Source organism: Caretta caretta, chromosome 28 (assembly GCF_965140235.1).
Source record: "Caretta caretta isolate rCarCar2 chromosome 28, rCarCar1.hap1, whole genome shotgun sequence".
Classification (NCBI taxonomy): Eukaryota; Metazoa; Chordata; order Testudines; family Cheloniidae; genus Caretta; species Caretta caretta.
The window spans coordinates 5,104,726-5,126,739 of NC_134233.1; the positions used below are offsets into that span (position 1 = coordinate 5,104,726).

Genomic DNA, 22,014 nt, shown 5'->3' on the forward strand with positions numbered 1-22,014 from the left:
GGAAGATTTGCAAAGAAACCTGCTCCAAAGACTTTCTAATGGCCAGATAGCATTAAGTAAATCAGTAATGTATCTAAAACTGCCGTATTTGTTCCACAGGCAGCAGAGCTGGACTCAGGGAAACAGTCCATCAGAGGAGAAGTGCCCACACAGCAATATTATACCACACTTCCAGCTTTCCATCAGCAGGATTATCGCAGGGCACAGGAAAGCCTGAAAGACGTGTCTGCCATCTAACTTACTAAGAGAGGTTCAGCAGCTGCCAAATGCCTGTCCATTTTGGTCTCTGAGGTGATGCTGCCTTCTGTTCTTGTTGGAGTCTTTATCTTCTCTATTAGGGCTCGTAGGACTTGAGTGGCAAGCAAGGGGTCTCCCCCCAGAGATCTCCACTGCTCAGCGGTGTCACTGCAGTTTAACAGAAGTTACAGGTGAGCCCTGGACACTTTTGTGGCTCACCCTGAATGTGTCATATTTTAGCAAAGACCAAATGTTCTCCTTGCCTATGATGAGAGAGTTAGGAGTCCTGTCCTCCTTTAATGCTCCTCATGTTTAAATATTGAGTTTCCAGTTACAGAACTAAGTTAAGTGACCTAGTCCTCCTGCAGCCTAACCATTAATACTAGACTTCAGAAGGACAGGACACAGAGCGCCAACCTCACTTCCTGTTTTCTCCACTTCCCAGTCAATATGGAATCATGAGCATGTGGCTCCCAAAGATCTAGGGTTTGGAAGGCAAGTGGATGAAAGAAAAGCCAGATTCCTACTAGATGGACATACAACTATGAGAACGAATGTTCTTGGCCATCCTAGGTCCCCTTCACAAATGGCGTCCCTACCCTCTGTTTGCCAGAAGCTGGGACTGGGCAACAGGGGATGGATCACTTGACAATGACCTGTTGTGTTCATTTCCTCTGGGGCATGTGGCACTGGTCACGGTCGCAAGACAGACTACTGGGCTAGATGGCCTTTTGGTCTGACCCAGTATGGCTGTTCTTATGGTCTTAGATACCAGCACTGATAACTGATACCTCAGTTAGGGATCTTGAAATGAAATGATGGATCTGCTTCCAGTCCACTTTTAAGTACCAAGGATGGCAACTCTGCTCTAGCAGCCACACCCTCACTGATACCAAGCAGAGGTCTGATGATAATATTGGCCCTAGTCTTTGCAATCAGCCAGGGATTTGCACCTGAAGCTGTCATGCTACCAGGAAACCAACAGCCACTGCTCATTTCCAGAGTGAGCTCAATTCAGGCATCTAGAGAGGTAGATGTTTCCAACAATACACTCCAGTTATACCAGTAAAGATAGATCTTTAGGATGTCAAAGCAGCTATCCATGAATGGAAACAGAATGACACTTAATTTCTCTCCGCACCCCACCTTAACATGTTCTTGGACCTTCCTGCAGAAAGAGCCAGGCTATTAACCCTTAGGAATGATCCCAAACTGTCTGCTGCTTAAATGAAGCCCTACATCTCCTAGTAAAGCTGTGGGATCCATGTTTTACCAAGATGAATGCAATAGGTAGCGGTATATACCTGTCCATCGGCAGACGTTTGCTGAGGAGGCTGGAGATCACTGCCTCTTGGTGATGGTGAGCTAGAATGGACACTGCCTCCACCAGGAACTGCCTCAAGCTGCCCTCCTGGATAGTAGGCATGTGGCGATATAGTATAGCCAGGATATCTGGCACCTGGAAGGAACAAAACCAGAAAGAAATGTCCCTTTTTCTTTCTCTCCATTCACTCTACAGAATCAAAACCTTTATTTAGCCATTTGCTGCTTTTTTAGAAATGCCTCACTTCAAGAAACAAATGTTCAAATACGTCTGCGTAACTTGAACCCACACAAAGTGCCCACACACGGCTGTAAAAATTAACACTGACACACACATAGACATACCAGGTAATTTAATGTGGTGGTGCCCAGCTATGCATTACGTCAACCAATTCACATGCACAAAAGGCGGCTTTGCTTGTCCGATTTTACAGGTGTGATTTAAGCAGCCAAATCTGACCATTTGCCTCGAAGAATGCAGAGCTCATCAACAACCACAAGCACAAAATATGCAAGTGCTTTAAAGACAGTGTGTAAATGCCTGGGACTCTGAACAGGTGACTACCTCTCATATTCATTCCTAGCCCTTCACATCTTCAAAACACTGTGCAAACATGGCAGTTCTGCTGCGAGGGTTCCCTGTCCTGAGGCCTTTCACCAGCCTTGTTAGAAGATTTGTGGAGTGCTCCTTTCATCTAGCCCTGATGTACTGGGCTCCAGAATAAGGCATATAAATAGTGGATCCCAAAGACACTAGAGTTTTCTCCCTCCTTCCTTCTCTTCTTAAAGGGTAGGTCTACACAGCAAAAAAACCCCACAGCAGTGAGTTTCAGAGCTCAGGTCAACCTGGGCCTGTGGGGCTTGCACGATGGGGATAAAGGTGGAGCTGTTCCTGCTCGGGCTGGAGGCCAGGCTCAGAAACCTGGCAAGAGGCTGGCAATAGCCCAGTGCTCTTTTTAATCCATGTAGCCCTTAGCCATAGGCCTCCTAATACCTGGAGGCCTCCAAGTGCCAGTCATTCTGTCTTCTTGTCTTTTCCCCAGAGTCTGTTTTCTCAAGCCTTTCTTGGCTGAATACTGTGGCAACAAGCTAGACCAATAAAGAACCAACCATCTTCCTTTTCCCTTGGATTATCTCGGTCTACTGTTATTGATTCTGCCATTGCCTATCTTAGGGTAGGAACAGAGATGGAATCGACTCTATGTCCGAGGGGGAGAAACAGCAAGATTTTTCTTCCTTACACATGAGGGCAAAGATCAAAAAGCCTAGAGTTTAGGCAGAAAAGCTCTCCAGTTCCCAGTTTTACCTTGTCCAGCATGGCATCTCCACACTCCTTCAGGATGATCTTCATCCATAGTCCAGCTGCCGTGGCACAGGTGGGGCTAGCAGACAGCAGACCACCCAATGTGGCCGCAATAAAGTCTGTGGCCTGTTCGGAGGGAAAGTACTCACTAACAACCTGGGAACAAATCAAAAACAGGAGAGACCGCAATGATGTTTGGCTCCAGCACTTTTAAAAATGGAAAAAAAGATATACCTGCATCAGCAAATGGTGAATTAGCCTCCTGTCTAGCTCGCCATTTGGGATTACAATTCTCTCTCTAGTCTAAAGACTACATTTTTGTATTCTACACTAATGATATCAGGTTAGAGGCAAAGACTCTGTTGCATAGTTAGCACAACATTGTACTGGATAGGCAGGAGGTAAGTTTCCCTTTGTAGTCTCTTACATACACTGCATCTTTTTACAGCATATAGAAGTCAGTCAAGAGAGGCATGCACACAAATATCGGCGAAGGCAAACCCACAAGGTGATGGAATGAATCCTGGGTGGTTTCTCAGCTTGATGTTCCACTAACACAGTTTTTCTCCTGGGTGGCTGGATGGCAGGGCCGGCTCCAGGCACCCGCCGAGGAAGCTCGTGCTTGGGGCGGCAGATTGCAAGGGGCGGTGTTCCGGCCAATCTTAGGGCGGCATGGGGGCTCTTTTATTTCATTATTTTTTGTGCTTCACTGCTCTGGATCAGTGAGAAAGCAAGAGCCGGCCCTGCTGGATAGGTACATGCGTGTGTATCCGCGTGCGCATTTTCATGGGCGTGCAATGTTCTCTGGAATCTGGTTTTTACGTGGCATTCAGAGCACACATCTATGAAAAGCATCTTCCTGGTTACTAGCAGCCAACGCCCCGCTCCCACAGCTCCCTCCGAGTACGGAAAGGCATCATGAAAGAGCAAATGTCAAATGAACGGTGCCCGGTCACTCGCACATCCGCACAAGCTTTTTGAGTCAGTTACCCTGGCCATTTTGGAAGATGCCTGAAACAGAGCCTCGGGGTCTGGAGCTGTTAGTCCTTCACGGAGACATCTCAGCTCCTCCTCTGCTGAGCCCAGGTTTATGGACTGGCCTGGAGTGGAGAAAAGGAGAAAAAGTACTGTAACGATTAAGGAAACTGAACCCCTACTGCATGGATCTTCATACGGGAGGATCCATGTGCTATGTTGTCATCAGCATAGTGTAAAATCTTGGCCCCACTCAAGTCAATGGCAAAACTCCTGTTGACTGGAATGGAGTCGGGATTACACCCTAAAATGTCTGAACGTTAACAGTAGTGGTATGTTATTGTGAATGATCCAGGATTGAACAAGCACTGTATTCAGCTTGGAGCAGCTTTGTGTGTGTGTCTGGTTTCAGTAGTCTCTCTGCTCTCACTATTTACATCTAAGCTCCTATTCAAGTACAACTCATGCAGGTAGATCAGAGGTTCCAGTTTAGAGGTGAATCCCTCCACCAAACTCTCCTTGTAAAAGAGACGGGATAGACAAAAAATTTGGCAAGAAACCCAGGCTCATCATCAGTCACTTCTAAACAATGCTGGGATTACTATGTTGTACATTCAAAGGTTGGAGTCCCTTATTCTGTTTCTGAATCACCAACACTGTTTTTAGGACGGATTAAGAATCATTGGAAATAGGATGACCAGGGGTCCCGATTTCCTAGGGACAGTCCCCATTTTGGGGTCTTTTTCTTAGATAGACTCCTCTTACCCCCCACCCCCTGTCCCGAGGTTTCACATTTGCTGTCTGGTCACCCTCATTGGAAATGGCCTTAAACGATAACCAAGCTCTATCCCTTAATATCTGGTGAAAAGAATTAGGTGAAAAGAATTAGGTGAAAAGAATATCCTACTCTTTCACAAAGGGGAAAAATGGCCTCTACTTACTCCAGTCGCTCGGAGTGCTCATGGCAGAGGGCTGCTGGAAGAACTGTTTGTTTACAGAATTATTCCAGGAAACCCCTCCAGTCCAGCCAGTGGCAGGGTAAAGAGAATGAAAATGTTTAGTACCAAGGGCTTGTCTCCATGGAGATATTCAAGAAAGCTAATCCCCATTCATTTTCAAAATGCATTCGTTAAACTTCATTCAACACCTGTGGGGACACACTGATTTAGAATTAAAGTGGCCTTCATTCAGGTTAGTTTCATTCATGGAATTCACTGCAATTAATAAGGCCCATTTTAATTCAGAATCAGAGCATCCACACATGTGTTTAATGCCATTTACCTCATGCACTTGAAATGTACACCTTTAGTTCATTTGGATTAACTTTCCTTACTGTCCCTGTGTAGACAACCCCGAAGGAATTTAGCCCTTATCTACCTGTAGGCAGACCATTTATTAGTTGTACAGTTCCCAAAAGTGTGCTAGGCTCTTTACACATGAGAATCTTCTCTTCTAATGAGGTATTTACAAGATGCCCACCATTCTGTTATCTAAGCAACAACAGACAGGACAGAAAGAACTAGATAGGCAGACAAATGGACATTACAACAGTGAAAGAAGGTGAAGAATTCCTTATACCTGCTAATGGTCTCCTCACCTTGTATACAGAGAAGACAGCTGATACAGTCAACCACGCACTGACGGGACGTGGCCAGCGAATCACAGCTGTATGGTGCTATTAGTCCAATCAGAGATCCAAAGTGATCAAAAGTTCCCTGAGTCTAATGAAAAAAGAACGAAGAACAAAGAATGAATGGTCTCCAGTTGGACTAGACTTCACTTGCCATCCTTATTGTTGAGTCCAGTCAGCTCTGTGTTTTTGGGGAACCAGGGCACAGTATCTAGCCTGTCTGACTCATGAAAGACACCCCCCGCCCCCACCAGTCTCTGTTTGAACCAAAACCCATCAGAGAAAAGGCTTGCAGAGAACAATGAAGGGTGTTGGGAGACACACCTACACCCCTCCTGAGAAGGGTGACAAGATTAAGACATCTCCATTTGCATACAGAATGAAGAACAGAGACAACTCCCTTAGCCTCATCTGCATGGAAGATGGGATAGGAATTAGCATGAAGAATGAGGAACAGAGAACCGCACTGAACTCTGGGACCAGAAAAGCAGGGACGCATTGCATCATGGGAATCCCTGCTCCAGATGCTAATGAACCTATGCCTGCACACACCTAGCTCAGCAATTATCAGACCAATTCTAGTAATAAATCTTTATTATCCTAAAATACTGAAGCAGCCTAGTTGCCTTGTGAGCTCCCTGGAAAAAACCACCACCCATAGCCAAGAGTGATCAGCTCCTATTGTCTAGCCTAAAGAAAACCCTTGAAAACCCATGAGTTTACCCATAAACAAATCTAGTGTTCTCCCTTGAACCATTGTATTTTCTCTACAAAACCCCCTACCTATGCCCAAGTAAGGGTTCTGATGTATAGACCCAAACTCTGCATCAGTTCCACTGGGATTCCATCTCCTGACTGATTGTGCTGGGGGCTCTGCCTGTCTCCAGCACTCAGGACCCGGAGCTACCACCATTACCTGGGAACCCCACCCAGTTCAAGCCTCATGGAGTGGATGAGATTCCCCCCCCCCTCGCCCCTCCGTTTTCTTTTCTTCCTCAGGTATTAACCTTTCAAATGTAACCATTATGTTTGTTTAGCCCTCCTTGTGTAGTTATCACTATTATTCAATAAATAACTTTTATGGTTCAGCTGGTTGCTTCTCTCTCGCTCTCTCTCGCTCTCCAAATTTTACTCTGTATTTTCCGCTTCCCCCATTTACTCTGCAGCAACCCTTCTTTTACCTAAGCTAAAGGTCCCGGTAGCGCCCAAAAATACTGTGGGGTTTGCTCATGAAGTGGGTTACTACCAGTACAATTGTAATGTGGAAGTGGGATAGGGATGTGTTAAACTTGGGGCACATAAGAGGGGAGCAGCTGAAAGTGCTGCTTAACCCGGCCCATTGAGTACAGGGACATATGAGAGGATCAGCTGGAGAGTGCTGATTGACCTGGTCCGCTCAGACTTGCTCTGCTAGTGTGAGCGTACGTGCGTGCGTGTTCATCTAGTTCTAGGGCTGGAGGAACCCAGCCCTGGGGAACCGAGGTCCTGCAGGGTCGCTCCATTGGGAGGGCACTTGCAGAAGGAAGGAGTAGAGCTCCCTATGAACACACAAGTGACATAAGCAGCACATTAATAGAATTACAGACACCCTCCCCAAGAAGAGTAACCCTAATCAATGAGCCTACCCCAAAGTAACAGGCACATCTGGTAACATTGTGCCCCTGATTCCTGTTCTGTACTGGGTAATGCACATTGGAAAACATAATCCCAATTGTACATAGAAATGGATGGGGTCTAAATTAGCTGTTATCACTCAAGAAAGAGACCTCAGAGTCATTGTGTACAGTTCTCTGAAAGCATCCGCTCAACATGCAGTCAAAAAAGCTAACAAGATGTTAGGAACCCTTAGGAAAGGGATCGATAAGAAGACAGCAAATATCATTATGCCACGATAGGAATCTACAGGACCCCCACACCTTGAATACTGCGTGCAGTTTTGGTCATCTCATCTCAAAAAAGATGTATTAGAATGGGAAGAAATACGGAGAAGAGCAACAAAAATTAGGCCTATGGGATAACTTCTCACCCAAGGGAGATTAAAAAAAGAGCGACGTTTCAGCTTGGAAAAGAGACGACTCAGAGGGAATATGCTAGAGGTCTATAAAATCATGACTGGTGTAGAGAAAGTCAATAAGGAAGTGTTATTTAGCCCTTCACCAAACACAAGACCAAGGGGTCCCCCAATGAAATTAATAGGCAGCAGGTTTAAAACAAACCAAAGGAAGCATATCTTCACACAATGCAGTCAGAAGACAGGATACTGGGCCAGATGAACCATTCTTTTGCGGGAGGCAGGTTAGCCATTCTTATGTTTTATGTTCTTAGCTGGTTAAATAGAAATTTTCCTTTACCACCCTGGGAGCATAAGAACCAAGAATGCATTTGTGACACTGGCAGACCAGGCAACCTGTGTATGACCCATAATAACTTAACAAGAGGCACTTCCACTGTATCAAGACAGTTCACTTGCATGTGAATTTCAAAGAGATGGATTAGACTAGCAATCCTCAACTCATTCAAAAATGAACAATAGATGCTCAGTCTATTTGTCTGTGTTGATCTATACGCGGTTAGAAGTTTCACAATGTAACCAAATTAGCTTGTCGATGCTCATTCCCTTTCAGGTCTTCATTATGTGTGCAAAGTGTTCAGTTAACCTTAAAATCAAAGATGTAAGATACTGCAGGAAACTAATACTTTCTACATTGTCTTCAGCTTAACTCTCTGTGTTATAATGGAAGAACGGCTAATCACCTTATGCGAATGAGTAACTAGTTTACTGTGTATGCACAGGAAATAGAAGATTAGCTTCAAAGCAAAGTACAGGAGGCGATCTGCATTGCCTAGTCTTTCTCGGGGGAAGGTCCTGCTGGAACCATTTTTGTGAGGTAGGCTTGTCAGCCTGCTAGAATAGCTAGAAAAGAGAAGGCTCGGGCCTCATCCTGTCATCTCTAGTCTGCTGAAACTTTGAACAGGGAAAGTGTAAGCCATAGGACAGAGAGCTTCCAAATCATCATTTGAAAGAACCTGGAAAATGCATGGAAAAACTAACAGTCTTTACATCTAAGCTGCCTTTGGATTCTGATCTGCTGGGATGATTCCAGAGAGACTTGTACAAGCCAGCAGTTTATTCCATCACTGTTGTGATCCTGAACTATGAACATTGACAGTCACTTGTATGGAGATTGATCTTTTAACCATTTGTAACTCTCTTCTTTCTTTTAAGAAGAAATCTTCAATTTCGTTATTAAGGATTGGCTGGCAGCATGCTATTTGGGAAAGACCTGAGATTCACCTTGACCTGGGGATAAGCATCTGGTCCTTTATGATGGGTGAACCTCACATATGGTGAATATGTGAGGTTCAGTAACCCCTCACTATATTAGACTGGGCTGTTTAGATGGGAGCCTAGGTCTGGAATGCCAAAAGGGGACCGTGTTTGGCATTTTGTTAACTAGGGTGGAAGCTCTTTTGCTGTTGACTTGGTGCATGTAATTCTAGAATAAGCCATCAGTTTGGGGGATCGTCTGCCCTCTACTTCTTGCAGTCTGCCCGGAGTGTGGTCACAGCATTGTTGTGTAAACCTCTCTCTTATAGAAGCAGAGGGATCTTAGTCACTTTGAGATCCCAGCTGCTGCCCTGGAAGCTTTTTTCATGCATTTGCGTTGAGTGTCAGATCGGATGTAAGCAGGGAAGTCAGCTGAAGGAAGAGGAAGGCTATACTCACTGTGCTATGAACTGTCTCTTGATAGGCAGTCAGCAGCTGGATGGTGGCCTGCAAGGCCCTTTCTCTCTCCCACTCCTTCTCTGAATGGAGCCATGTCTCTAGTAGCTGTTGGCAGAGCAGGGGAATGGACAGAGTTAGTACCAGAAAATCCCTCCCAAAAGTTCCTCTTAAACAGGTTTAATTGTCACTAAAATCCCTCTCCAAAGCACCCGACCTTCATGGAGCGAAGGAATTACATGTCTAATGGAAGTGCCAGGGACCAGATTCACCTCTGAGTGATTGAAGACAAAGGAGTTACATGAGAGATGAACCTGGGCCTGTGTTCGTGATGTCTCCTGTAGACTGTCTGATGGGAGCTGTCTACCACATTGCATGCTGTTTGATGTCTGCTGCTGTGTTCTGTTTCCTGGGCAACTTCTCCCACATTGAGTGGCCAAATGACAGAGAGGAGCGTTTCTTTTTATTAATTTGAAGAAGAGCAGAGAAGTCCCCCCCAGCCCAGCTCCTTTTAGAACTTCATTTTTCTACTGAAGGTGCATCAAACTCCCCACCCCTCAGCTCTTCAAGATATTCTGTTCATGTCTGAGGAACAGGAAGTCTCCTCTGGATGAGTTTCCATACACAGGGCTTAACTCAATATGAATGAATTCCTCTTTGAAGAAGTGATCAGTTTCAACTGGTTCTCTTGGATTTGGCTACTGCAGTGGTGATTTTCTTGCCGGTCCAAGTAGTGTCAACTACATTGTAAGAAGTTGGTCCCAATCCAGCCCTGGCATAAAATGGCATAGCTTCTGTGGATTTCAGCAAGGCACATGCCTGCTTATCCCAGGAAGAATTTGGTGCTTTTTCCCCCGACAATTCACTCCATTGTGGAAAATTCCTCCACAACTGAAGCTTGACCCCCTAAATCTCTGACTCTTCCCTGCAGTAACACAACAAACAAACAAACAAACAAACAATCTTCACCATGGTTCAATGGTCTACTCACTTGAAACATTTCCTGGAACCAGTGTGCGGTTGGTTCTTCCTCCAGCAAAGTCTTCATTAGCTTGCCAAGGGCTTCCAAGGACTCTATGTACAGTGACTGAAACCAGAAGAGAAGGAGTGAGGCTCAGCACAGATAATTTGTGTGAGTGTGTGTGGGGGGACAACTGGGGGCTGGGGAAAGCTAACCATAACCTTGCCAGGGAGGCCATGTGTGACTGCCATCACCCAGTGCCTGCTGGGCAGAAATACAGTGGATGGTGCCTGAGGAGAATTGTTGTCACGTACCTGTATAGGCAGAACATCCTTTGCTGTCTCACCTTCCTCTTTCATCATCTTCTCCAGGGGAGGGAGGGGAAACAAACTTTTGAAACACTGATGAAGGAGCTCACGGTTTTCCTTCAAGGTCAAAGATGGTTTGAGTTTGCTGGCAGAAGAAAGAGAGAGAGAGAAAAGTCATGCATTAGACTCAGTACCACCTCCAAGTAAAAGAAATGGGTCCAATGACTGGAGATTGTCTCAATCTAAAACCCCAAATGCAAACAACCCTTCACTTTGCAGCTGAGCACCTCTTTGCACCTCTATTAAGTATTGGCTCATTGAGAAGTAAAGCTAAAGCTTCAAGTCCCCTTTTTAGAGAAACCCACAAGCTTCCTTCCCCCTGCCAGCAAGCCAGACACCTCCCTCCCCATCTGAACTCTCCTGCATTGGACTGCATGCCCCACAACCTCCAAGTTTGTGTCTTTCAAGCACAAACCTCCAAATGGACACTTTCAAACCCTCAAGAACTAAAGTTCTGCTGGTGAGCAGCATGTGAGCCAAACCCGGCAGGCATCAAACTGCTCCCAACCTGGCACTCATGAACGAACAAAGACGACGTCACAGTGCCAGGAAATATGGCAGAAAATAGCCTACCTCAGATGTCTAATGGCAAGAATTGCCTTGTAGCGAACTGGAGATGCCAGGGAATCCAGTGGTTCCTTTTTAATGAAGTCCTGAAATGCACGAATAGGGAAATTAAAAAAATGAGAAATGGATTTGAAAGGCAGAGAGGCTTTCCTCTCACACCCTGAAACAGGGCCATATGCCAGACCTGTAATAAACAGACACCGTGCTCGGCAGGCTCTCTGCCTCAGAAATGGACCGTAGGGCCATCTGCAGGCTATACGGAGGACAGAAAGATAACTCCCCAGACACAAGCCATTCCTGCCACTTACAGCCCACAATAGGTCAGCATCCCTGCCAAGCTCAGAGTTGACCCAGCAGCATTCTGGGTGCCGTGCAGGTAGCTCATGCGACTGCAGTGGTACAGTCACAGCCAATGGATAAAACAACATCTACCTGGAAACCCAGTCTGATGACATTACAACAAACTCCTTTGTACTTCAGTCCTCAAAGTTCCTCATCACTCACCAGCATGTAGCCAAGAAGCTCCAGTTTGTAAGAGAATTCGAACTCCTGGGAGTCTCTGGTCTCCAAAATGGCACAGCTAATCTCCGTGACATTCTGGATGAGGGTTAATTTTAGGTGCATGTCCTACATAATCCAGAAGGAGAAACAAGAGGATGTGGATGAGAAACGGAGAGAAGAACCAGAGTCCAGAAGATAAAGGTCAGGAATTAAATCTAGCCACAGGAGAGGAGAGAGGTGTCCACAGACCCCAGAAGGCAGAGGACCCTGGCTCTGCACCCACCTCAGAAGAAGAGAAAACCCAGGTTCATGAAAGAAATCCAGGGCCACGTACACCAGAGCAGCCAGGACTCCTGCTTGATGTAGCAAGGAAATCAAGCTCTGTGCAATTTAAACAAGCAACTTGTGGATAGAAAAGGCAAGAGCTGAGGGCAGATTATTTAGAATTTACCTTGTTTGTAAGAGCGATGCCCAGCACCTGAAAAACAAAATGCAAAACAGCTATTAGCAATGTCTATAGTCCCACATAACACACATCCTCAAAATGGCCTGGCTGGTGAATATGGAGCAGAGAGAAATCATGATTGTTAAATCTTCCAAAAGGCAGGAAATGTATCCAGAGGGGGTGTTTTGCAGAGGTCAAGATCAGGGGCCATCCTATGGAATATTTGCATTTGTGAACTTCTGGAAGATATCCGTTTGGTTCAACTGTGATCAACTTTTTTGACAAAGGCTAAATGAGATTCTCACTTAGACAGGGCAGAACTGAATGGCGAAGTGACGTGGCGAGGTTGCACTGAGAGGAGAGTCAGTACCAGCAGTCAGACACCTAGGGAACAGAAATAACGAGCACACAGACAAACAAGACGACAGAGAAGAGGGAAGGGAAGTAGTGAGTCCAAGAAACAGAGTGACAGCAAAGAAACTAAATACAAGTTAGCACCATTCTCTCTTGGCTAGCAAAAGATAGAGCTAGATACACATACATATTAGGGGAGTTAGAGTGTTATTCTGAATAGCCCGAGTGTGACTCCATGTGAATTACTGTGTAGCTGTGCTCGACAGAATTTCAGAAGACTATAGAAAAACTAGAGAAAACACAAAGAAGAGCAACAAAAGTGATACAACATGTGACAGCTCACGCTCCATCCATTACAGTTTTAAATTTCAGTTATGTGACAAATTATTGCTCAAAGGAGAGTTTTAGAAAATACAAGCCCTCTCTCTATAAACTCAGAGGCAATTCTATAACTTCAGGGTAATGCCCCTCACAGTTGTCATGCAAAGGCTCTTACCTGACAACTGGTTCTGTAATGGTGAATGATGTTCCTTGTGATGTCTGCCTCTACTCGGGAGAGAAGCTGCTCTTTTGGAGCATGGACAGCCACGTTGCTGTATGTCAGCATCAGGGTGCGGCGAGTCTTGCCTCTTGTCCCATGGTGGTAATCCTAGACAGTAGGAAACATCACTAGAGACAAGTTCTTCTGATTCATTTGGCCTTGGAATGAATCAAACATTGGTGGAGCCGGGCCCCCGAGCCTTGAATACTGCTGCAGCCCGGGCACCATGAGCCCATAGAACTCGCCGCCCCATCGCCATCATTCCCACTGGGTAACTCTGACCCAGAGAGCCGAAAAGGCTGAACCGACAGCAGTGGAGTACACGGGAGCTTAGTCATTGACACTGGTGGGTACAAGATCAGGCGCTAAATGTCTTGCCTAAGGCTGCACAGTGAGTAAATGGCAGAGCCAGCAATGGGAGCCCAGAGGCCTAGTCTCCTGCTCTATCCTCTAGATCAGTGGTGTTCAACCAGGGGGACTTCTGTACCCCTGAGGGTCTGCAGGGGTCTTCCAGGGGGTATATCAACTCATCTAGATATTTGCCTAGTTTTACAGCAGACGACAAAGAAAGCACTTGCAAAGTTACTAACTCAAATTTCATACAATGGGTTCTGTAGACTACTCTATATACTGCCCGCTGAAATGCAGGTACAATATTTAGATTCCAGTTGATGTATTTTCTAATTCTAGGGCAAAAATGGGAAATAAGCAGTCTTTTTTTCAGGAATAATGTGCTAGGACCCTTTTATAATTTTATGCCTGATTTTGTAAGCAAGTAGTTTTTAAGTGAGGTGAAATTTGGGGGACACAAGACAAATCAGACTCCTGAAAGGGGGACACAAATCTGGAAAGGTTGAGAACCACTGCTCTAAATCAGAGGTTCCCTAATTGTCATCCGTAGACCACTGGTGGTCTACCTAAAGCGGGTTGGTAAGCCACATGTTGCTTGCAACACCTCCTCATTTCCAGCTACTAACCTGGTATAAAAAACAGTTAAAAATACCTTCAATGCTTTTCCATGCAAGCAACTGATGTAGTTCCCACACATTGTGCATGGGAGGGGCGCTCAAGCCATGAGACATCAGACGGTAAAAATCATTTGAGAGAACCCCAGCTCCACATTGTGCTCCTGTCTGCTTAACGGCAGGCATCACGTGGAACGCATACATTGGGGGAAAATGCTAGCTGACCGGAGCTGACACTACTTCGGGGCTGCTGCCCCTGCTTTAGAGGGAGAGGAAGTTTGAGAGAACCCCCTGGCTCCTTTACCTTCAGGCGGCTGACGAACCCAGAAATCTTAACCTGGCTCATTGCAGCCCCAAACTCCTGAAGTGCCTTCAAGGTGAGGTCCAAGTGGCTCGCAGCACAGACTGCGAGAATGGAGACGACTCCCTGTCACCCAAGAGAAATACAGGTTAGGATCGAACCAGGTGTCTGATAGAGCCCACGAGTCCATTCCTTTCACCCAAAGTGGTGTAAAGTGCCAATCAGGCCTGAGACACATGGGGAGCGGGCGCTGAGTGAAATAGCAATCAAGAGGATAGGAAGCAAAATGGCATCTGTCCCAGGCCAACTCAGAGCTGAGCCCCACAGGGAGAATTCAGGGATTACTTGGTAAAATGGGGAGAGGGACAGAGGCCTCACCTGTCTCTCAGGGGCTTCCATGTAATCTGCTGTCGTCAGAAGTGTATGAATCTGTGATTTAACATGGACCAGGTCCTGACAAGCTGCTAAGGACGTTCCTAGCGCCTTATACAGGAAACTCTGAAAGAAAGAGACCAGCCCTGGGATATCAGGAACACAACGTGCCTGTCAGTACAGACCCTGCTCAGCAACACTCAGGAAGGAACAAGACAGCCAAGTCCAAGCACCCATGCTGCAGAAACATCCCATCGTCTAGCCCAGCCAGAGAACCAACAATGCAGTACAGACAAGCAGCCTGTCCAAGCAAATATTGGAAGGGCAGGGGGGCAAGAGAGCAGGGAATAAGTACAAACAAATTTTATACGCAGAATAAAATATCAAATAATGAAACCTTGAGAGAAGCCTTATGCAGCCCTCCAATCAGAATTTCAGGGGAAAGTAACTAGAAACTAAACCTTAACAGAGAACAAACCTTCTCTTTGGAGGGGCTGGCATAGCCGGCCATCTGCCAGCTCAACTCAAGGGATATCTGGCTGCTCCAGGCACAGTTGTCTATCATCTCCAGAGATGTTCTTAGGAACTGCGTGTAAAACCAGAGTTAAAGCAGATGGTTAATTGCAAGAATGTGGGGGCTGTTGTGGGGTTTGGGGTTTTGTTTGTTTGGTTGGTTTTTGCTTCCTTGTTCTGTTGTAAACTTTCCAATATTCAGGTGTCCTGGGAAGATTATTTCCCTATTGAGAACTATAAACATTGACAACCCAGACTTCCTCTGCCTCTTGTTCTTGAACCTTTGCCTGAGGATTCCTCTCAGTCCCCAAACCCAGATGGACAGTGAATTGGAGAATGAGATGGAGCCAAGACATCTGACCATCGAGGAGTGATTTTCCAGTGGATGGACGATGGCTCTAGTCAACTTTGAACAAAGGGCCCTGGACTACGAAGGACCAGGCACCTTCTCTGAAGTGCTATGGACCCTTTATGACACCTCCCGAGGTACCCAGGGTTGTGAGGGACCTCACTACCACCTGCCCTTAGCATGAGGAAGCCTTCTCTGTACCTGCCAAGTGTCAGCTCCTGACTCGGGCAGTCACAGGAAACACAAGCACACCCTTCTCACCCCGTCCAGGATCCACTGTCCTTCCACAGATAAGCAATCAGTACACTCCAACCGCTCGTCCTCTGGACATCCCCAGAATGTCCAGCCCCTGTTCCACTGGACACTCACAGAATTCAGAGGTTTGCTACACACCACCTTACCAGTTTCACCTCAGCATCACCGCTCCATTTCACACACTTCGATACATTGACAGTGAAAAGAAGTAGAGTTTAATTCACCAAGATCAGAGATTTGAGAAGCAGCAAGAAAAATTAATGTAAACAAATGGTTACATAAAAATAAAATCCTAACACACTTCTAGAGCTTCAACTTAAAAAACCAAACAGTCCCCTGTCTCACAAGGGATAGCTCCCCCAAATCTCTCTCCCAGCAGGAAACACCCAGACCAAATGTGATCCTCCGTTCATAAGACAAGCCAGTTGGCAATTTGTCCAATAGGTGAAGGATACCTGGTGCAGGATACCTCTGGACCTCCAGATATAGTTCCAAGCATCCATTGTCCGCTTGTAAACAGGGTACCCCCTATTGTTTGTTTGTTTTTCTTGTCTCGAATCTCCTCTGGAGACTTTGCAATCACTTGATTAGAATTTTGCTCTATTGATTAGCATCCACTGTGAATAATTCCTCAGTCTACATACAGCCATTCAAGCAGCTAAGCATCTTCTGCCTGAAAGAAACTTCTTTATCACCTTCTGGTGACCAGCCCCAACGCACAGACCTTCAAAGCATCAATTTCAGTAGACAACCATAACGCCTTAGATATTATCCATCCAGTCACTGTGCAACGATTATGAGGATTATGCAATGTGGCACAGGCATCCAGGAAAGGCTTTACATGACACCCTTTGATGATATAGAGATCAGATCCAGGGAATCCTGGGAACCCTATGCACTCCTGTGGCCTCTGCCAGTGGGTACCCAAAGGACCCGGGGTCACACCCTCAACTCCCATTGAAGTCAGCCAGAGGTTAGTAACTCTCAGCACTTTGCTGTTTCAGGCCCGACTTTTGAACAGCAGCCAGGAAATATCAGAAACCTCACAAGAGAACCTAATCTTAGTTGATTTTTGAGCCCAAAGAATTTCAAATGAGGCTGGATCTGGAATGGGAAATTCTAGAGTGTAATCCAACCCCAAATGGAACTCCAAACCTTCTGGGGCTTCTTTGTCACTAGGTCCTTTCCTTTCATTTTCAGCCCTCGCCATAAAAATCTTCCTTGTCTGGATTTACATGAGGCTGTAAAAAGCTCTTTCTGACCACAAAGGCTTCTCCATGAGATACAGACACCAAACCTTGTCTTGTCTCTTTTCCTTTTTGGGTTTCTCAGAGCAAGTTTTCTTTTGAGTGGCAAATAGAAAAAAAATCCTTTAGACGTCCCCCAGTGATGCATTAGCACCATTAGCATGCTGGGTTTCTGGTTAAGTTTTGTGTTGTTCCCAGGGGTAATACAGAGGGATTTATAACGAGAGCTGGTTGAACAATAGTAAGGCCATTTCACAAAACAAGTGGGATTTTTTTGTTTTCTTGATTTTTCAACATACAAATGAAAAGTGAAAACACAAAAATATTTTGCTTTTCAAAATCAAAGATGACCATTATTCAATTCTTTGTTTTCCCCATTTCCTTCCCTTTATCCCTCATCCCCGTGCTTTTTTCCCCCTCTTCCACTTTGTGATTGAAAAGCGGAGGGGGGGGGAGGGGGAAGGAGACAAACAGCAAAGCAACTGGAAAAAAAATCAGCTTCAGTTTCAAAAAACTAAACATTTTCTATTTGGGTTGGGGTTATTTTGTTTTGGGGTTTTTTTGTGTGTGTTTTAAAAAAACAAATCAAAACAGAACCCTGAAAAATTTGAAAATGTCCCATGAAAATAAAAAGGCCATTTTTAATTGAACAAAAGTTGCAAATGAAATGGTTTGACCAGCTCTGCTTATAATGAATAATTTATCATTAATTTTTTCCCCAGCTGATATATTTGGAGGGGGAAGAGAGGACTGTGACAATACATCTGAAAGCCATCCTCTACCTGAAGCAGCATGTGCTCCCACCGTGCATGGTCCAGGGAATTCTCTGTGTTTCCTATAAAGCAGGAGGCAAAACAATAATGTCACCTAGATTAGCAAGAAGAGTCATCCCAGGTATCTCCTTTCCAATCAGTCCTTCTAAAACTTCTGGTCTGCCAAGCTGTAACATACCTGGGCTTTCAAGGCGAAATGGAACTGTACCTATTGGGTTCTGGGAGAGTCACCCCGCTCCTGTCCTGAGGGGCTTAAAACAGCCCTGGGCGAGGGCTGTAGGAGGGAAAGAGGTGAGAGGTTTTTCGCAGGAGTGGGTGGGTGAGATTCTGTGGTCTGCGTTGTACAGGAGGTCAGACTAGATGATTATAATGGTCCCTTCTGACCTTGATATCTATGAATCTATGAAAGGGATTAACAAGAGCTGGGCTGACGGGGAAAGCAGCCACAGCTGTAGCCAGGGTAATCAGGGCCCAGCTGGCCCTTATAAGAGGGCCTTGGGCCAGTAGGAGAAGGTCTTTATCTCTAGTTTTGAAGGGAGTAGGGCCTGCCTGCAGAAAGGGTACTGAGAATGAGGCTGGGCTGGGGAAAGGCCAGAGGAGCAGGGAAGCTCTAGGGTGGCAACTCCCCAGGCTATCGGGCCTGGTCCAAGGCCCATAGGGGTACTGGGTTGCAGGGAAAGGCAGCAGACCCAAACCCCCTTGCCTGTGGTGACTGGCTCTTACACTGCAATCTGCCCCAAGGTGCAGGGGCCCAGACTGAGGCAAGGTGGGGATTAGAGGGTTGGGCATTCCCCAGAGAAGGGAGACCCATAGAGACTGAGGGGGTACTGCCAGGGCGCAGCACCCTGGGTAAAAAGGGCACCGGGGTCTGAGAGGGACACGGGCCTGCAGAGGGTGCTCTGTGCTGGAAAGAGCTAATTCCCAGATGGCCAGCAGGAGGCGCTGCAGGGGTGAGTCGTTGCGCCGTCACAGGGACCTGCGCCAACGTTCTTTGTTGGACCAACAGAAAATGTCCTGTTTCAGAGTAGCAGCCGTCTCAGCCTGTATCCACAAAAAGAAAAGGAGGACTTGTGGCACCTTAGAGACTAAGAAATTTATTGGAGCGTAAGCTTTCGTGAGCTACAGCTCACTTCGTCAGATGTTACGTACCCTGCTGGCATTTTTATTCAGGGTCCGTCAACCCACCAGGAGTGAGATGCTGAGCACTCCCAATTCCGCTTGACTTGAATGGGAGCTGAGGGTGCTGAGCACCTCACAAAACTCTTCAGCACATCAGAAGACTGGGTTTAGTAGGAATACTAACTTTTCCTGCAGAATCAGAGATTCTGGACTTGATCCGAACTGGATGTAAATCGGTGTAGCTTCACTGAAGTCAATGGAATTATACTGATTTACATCAGCTGAGAATCTGGCCCTGTTTCTGAGTGTCCAGCTCTAACCTAGCCTTCTTTAATGGCGGCACAGTGTAGTGCTGGGGACTCTGTACAGCCGCAGCAAGGAGGGAAGATACAGCTCATTTTTTAAAATCTTTTTTGGAATATCAAACCCGCTTGTCCATGGGGGGGTTCGACGTTCATGAGAAACATAGCGGGCTTGTGCTGCACCTAGGGTCTGTCCTGCTCCCCAGAGACTAGACAGGCGCAGCTCCGTCACTGGAGCTCTGCTGGCATAACGCCATCGTGTAGACGCAGCCTGCGCTGACTGAAGGGTTTTTTCCATGGAGGTCAATAGAGTCATACCACTGTAAAATTGGTGAAAGACATTATTAGGCCCACAATACCTAGATTCTCCCTAGGGCACCCACTTGGCCAACCTAGCTTTTATGGCGCGGGTTTCTTATGGGTTTTTTAATTGAATCCCCCTTGAAAGTAAACGTGGGGTTTAATTTTCTGAAAAAGTCCGTTTGCAAAATCAGACTCTATATGTAACCCCAAAATCTTTCACTAACCTCCAGCTTCATGCGTATTGACCTTCCCAAAAAATAACCTAGCAAAGGCGTGGGGGAAAGTGCTGTGAAATTTCCATTCAGCTGAAACCTTCCTGGCCTGATTCTGCCCTGTTTGAATTGGCCTCAGTGGTTCACAGTTATCCAGAGGAAGGAAAAGTGTGGGCCAGAAGCCACATTTCAATTCCCCACTGTTCCCACGTACTGCAACAGGAATGGCACAACACACGTCAATACGAAGCTGCATTTTCTGGCTTCCCTTCTATTCTCCATGGACCACACTCCTCCTAACTAACACTTTACCTTCAATGTACTGCAGCAGAGATGGGATCTTTACTACCCACATCTCACCAACTGCTGCGTGGACAGTTTGGTGCAGGGCCTTTAGTAACTGCAAGGCAGCACATCCGTGTCCTTCTCTTTCATAAGGGGATGAGGCTACTACCTGTCAATGAGAGAGAAAGAACAGGCTAAGTTTTGTCAGCACAATACCAGTTTGTTCCTGAGGGAGGGAATAGTTCAGAGACTCTCATTGTGGAGACAATCCAAGAGAGTTGTTGCTTCTACTGCAGTGCCTTCCTGAAGAAGAAAGCATTCTAGCTAGTAGGAGGATGCAGGACAGTGTGTCTCAGGAGAGGCCGGAGAGAGAGAGAGACCCAGTCATACACATTCCTCAGCCTAAGTCAAGCATCTAGCTACAAAACCAATGTGTATAGTTAACTGTCCCATTCCACAGAAAACCTATTCTCATGGTCTACTCACCAGGAGTCGCGCCAGCAGCCCCTGGGGTGTAGGGAGTTGCACTAGGGAAAGAAACAGAATAGCATTAATTATGCCAGGCTTTGCAGAGAGTCCTGCTGATGTTCTTCACCTATCCATTTCCAACATGCCCACCAATGTTGAATACAGCTGATAATAATTTGCATTTCCATAGTGCTTTCAGTCTGAGCATCTCAAAATGCTCTACAAACATGTATGAATTCCACCTCATAGCACCTCTGTGAGGTTGGCATGAATTACTCCTTCATTTCACAAGTGGGGAAGCTGAGAGAGAAAGATCAAGTGATTTCCCCAAGGTCACATCCGAACTTTGGTGGCGAGCTGGGAACAGAACCCACATTTCCTAGCTCCCTCCCATGGCCATGTTGTAATCACAAGACCATCCCTCATTCATTTTAGCCTCCTGATTGCAGATGAGAGAACTGGAGCAGACTGAACCTGTTCATTTCATAGTGCCTGGAGAGAAGAAATGAAAGAGTTTCTCTTATAAACCTCGTCCACTGTAGTCGAGGCAAGCAGCTGCTTCTCCTTCCCGCTGCTTTTTCTCAGCCAGTTCCCTCAGGCATCTGCAAAGAGGCTTCAAAGTACCCGTGTACTGAGCTGGCACCACATACTCCAGCAGCCTTGGCCATAACACCTGCAGAGAAGAGCGAGACTGTTCAGTACGGAGCTATTTCCGTTCCCCCACCTCCAGTATCCTGCTGTCTGAATCCCTCCCTGCCATGTAGCTTCTCCTTTGATTCCTCACGGACCCTTCCCTAACCTATCACCTCATCTCTCTCTCCCCATTAGCTCACTCTACCTGTCTGGTGCCCCCTCACTCTGTCTTTTAAAGACACTATCTTGTTTGGTGAGTGTTAGGATATAGATATTCAGGCCTGTCTGCAAAGGCCTGTACTTTAAGAATTTAGGTGCATTCTTATCACTTGGCTAGTTATAGAGGTATAAAAGAAAGAATCAAAATCACTGTCTGCTGGTGTAAGAGCCTTCTCTTACTGTGACAGTCTGAGGCCCTGTTCTTAGACTAAGGCCTTTGGCTAATCAGCAGAGGCAGCCATAAGCTAGGAAGCGAACAGTCACATCCTCACATTCCAAACTAGTCACACTGAAATCAGGTGCTATTGGGCTGTTAGGAATACAATCCTGTCCTGATAGTGCCTATCACCTCCAGAGAAAGGGAAGGGCCTAGAAGATGTAAAAGGAAACTTAGTTTGATAGCATCCTGTCTGGCAAGAACTCACTTATCAATACTGGGATGTGAAATCCTCACTTCTGTATTGTCTTGTCATTATCATAGAATCATAGAATATCAGGGTTGGAAGAGACCTCAGGAGGTCATCTAGTCCAACCCCCTGCTCAAAGCAGGACCAATCCCCAATTTTTGCCCCAGATCCCTAAATGGCCCTCTCAAGGATTGAACTCACAACCCTGGGTTTAGCAGGCCAATGCTCAAACCACTGAGCTATCCCTCCCCCCATTATAGTTCCCACTTTGCTATTGTTTGTCTGTATAATCTCTGTCTGGTTCTGTGCTTGTTCCTGTCTGCTGTATAATTAATTTTGCTGGCTGTAAACTAATTAAGGTG

General features: G+C 46.1%; 1 protein-coding gene and 2 long non-coding RNA genes across 3 annotated transcripts; all 3 read right to left on the reverse strand.

Annotated features, from left to right (window-relative positions):
* Nucleotides 1–233: 233 nt before the first annotated feature.
* LOC142070225 (maestro heat-like repeat-containing protein family member 2B) lies at nucleotides 234–3,014 on the reverse strand. The gene is made up of 3 exons (XM_075123772.1): nucleotides 2,867–3,014; nucleotides 1,542–1,696; nucleotides 234–405 (listed from the first exon to the last, which is right to left on the reverse strand). Exons 1-3 carry the CDS (start codon nucleotides 2,909–2,911, stop codon nucleotides 234–236), a joined length of 372 nt encoding a protein of 123 aa, XP_074979873.1. The 5' UTR covers nucleotides 2,912–3,014.
* A 2,456-nt stretch (nucleotides 3,015–5,470) lies between these two features.
* On the reverse strand, nucleotides 5,471–10,272 carry LOC142070345 (uncharacterized). Its single transcript, XR_012666302.1, has 3 exons — nucleotides 10,184–10,272; nucleotides 9,196–9,300; nucleotides 5,471–5,559 (listed from the first exon to the last, which is right to left on the reverse strand). It is a non-coding gene; the product is annotated as an uncharacterized LOC142070345 (long non-coding RNA).
* Nucleotides 10,273–11,645: 1,373 nt separating this feature from the next.
* Nucleotides 11,646–13,032, reverse strand: LOC142070302 (uncharacterized). Its single transcript, XR_012666269.1, has 3 exons — nucleotides 12,885–13,032; nucleotides 12,041–12,067; nucleotides 11,646–11,715 (listed from the first exon to the last, which is right to left on the reverse strand). It is a non-coding gene; the product is annotated as an uncharacterized LOC142070302 (long non-coding RNA).
* Nucleotides 13,033–22,014: the final 8,982 nt, after the last annotated feature.

Excerpts from the sequence above, each read along its gene's own strand:
- LOC142070225 (XM_075123772.1), bottom strand. The coding sequence starts at position 2,911 with ATGAAGATCATCCTGAAGGAGTGTGGAGATGCCATGCTGGACAAG. Across the intron at positions 1,697-2,866 it reads GAGATGCCATGCTGGACAAG|GTGCCAGATATCCTGGCTAT; the intron begins GTAAAACTGGGA and ends TGTTCCTTCCAG. Across the intron at positions 406-1,541 it reads AAACGTCTGCCGATGGACAG|TGACACCGCTGAGCAGTGGA; the intron begins GTATATACCGCT and ends GTTAAACTGCAG.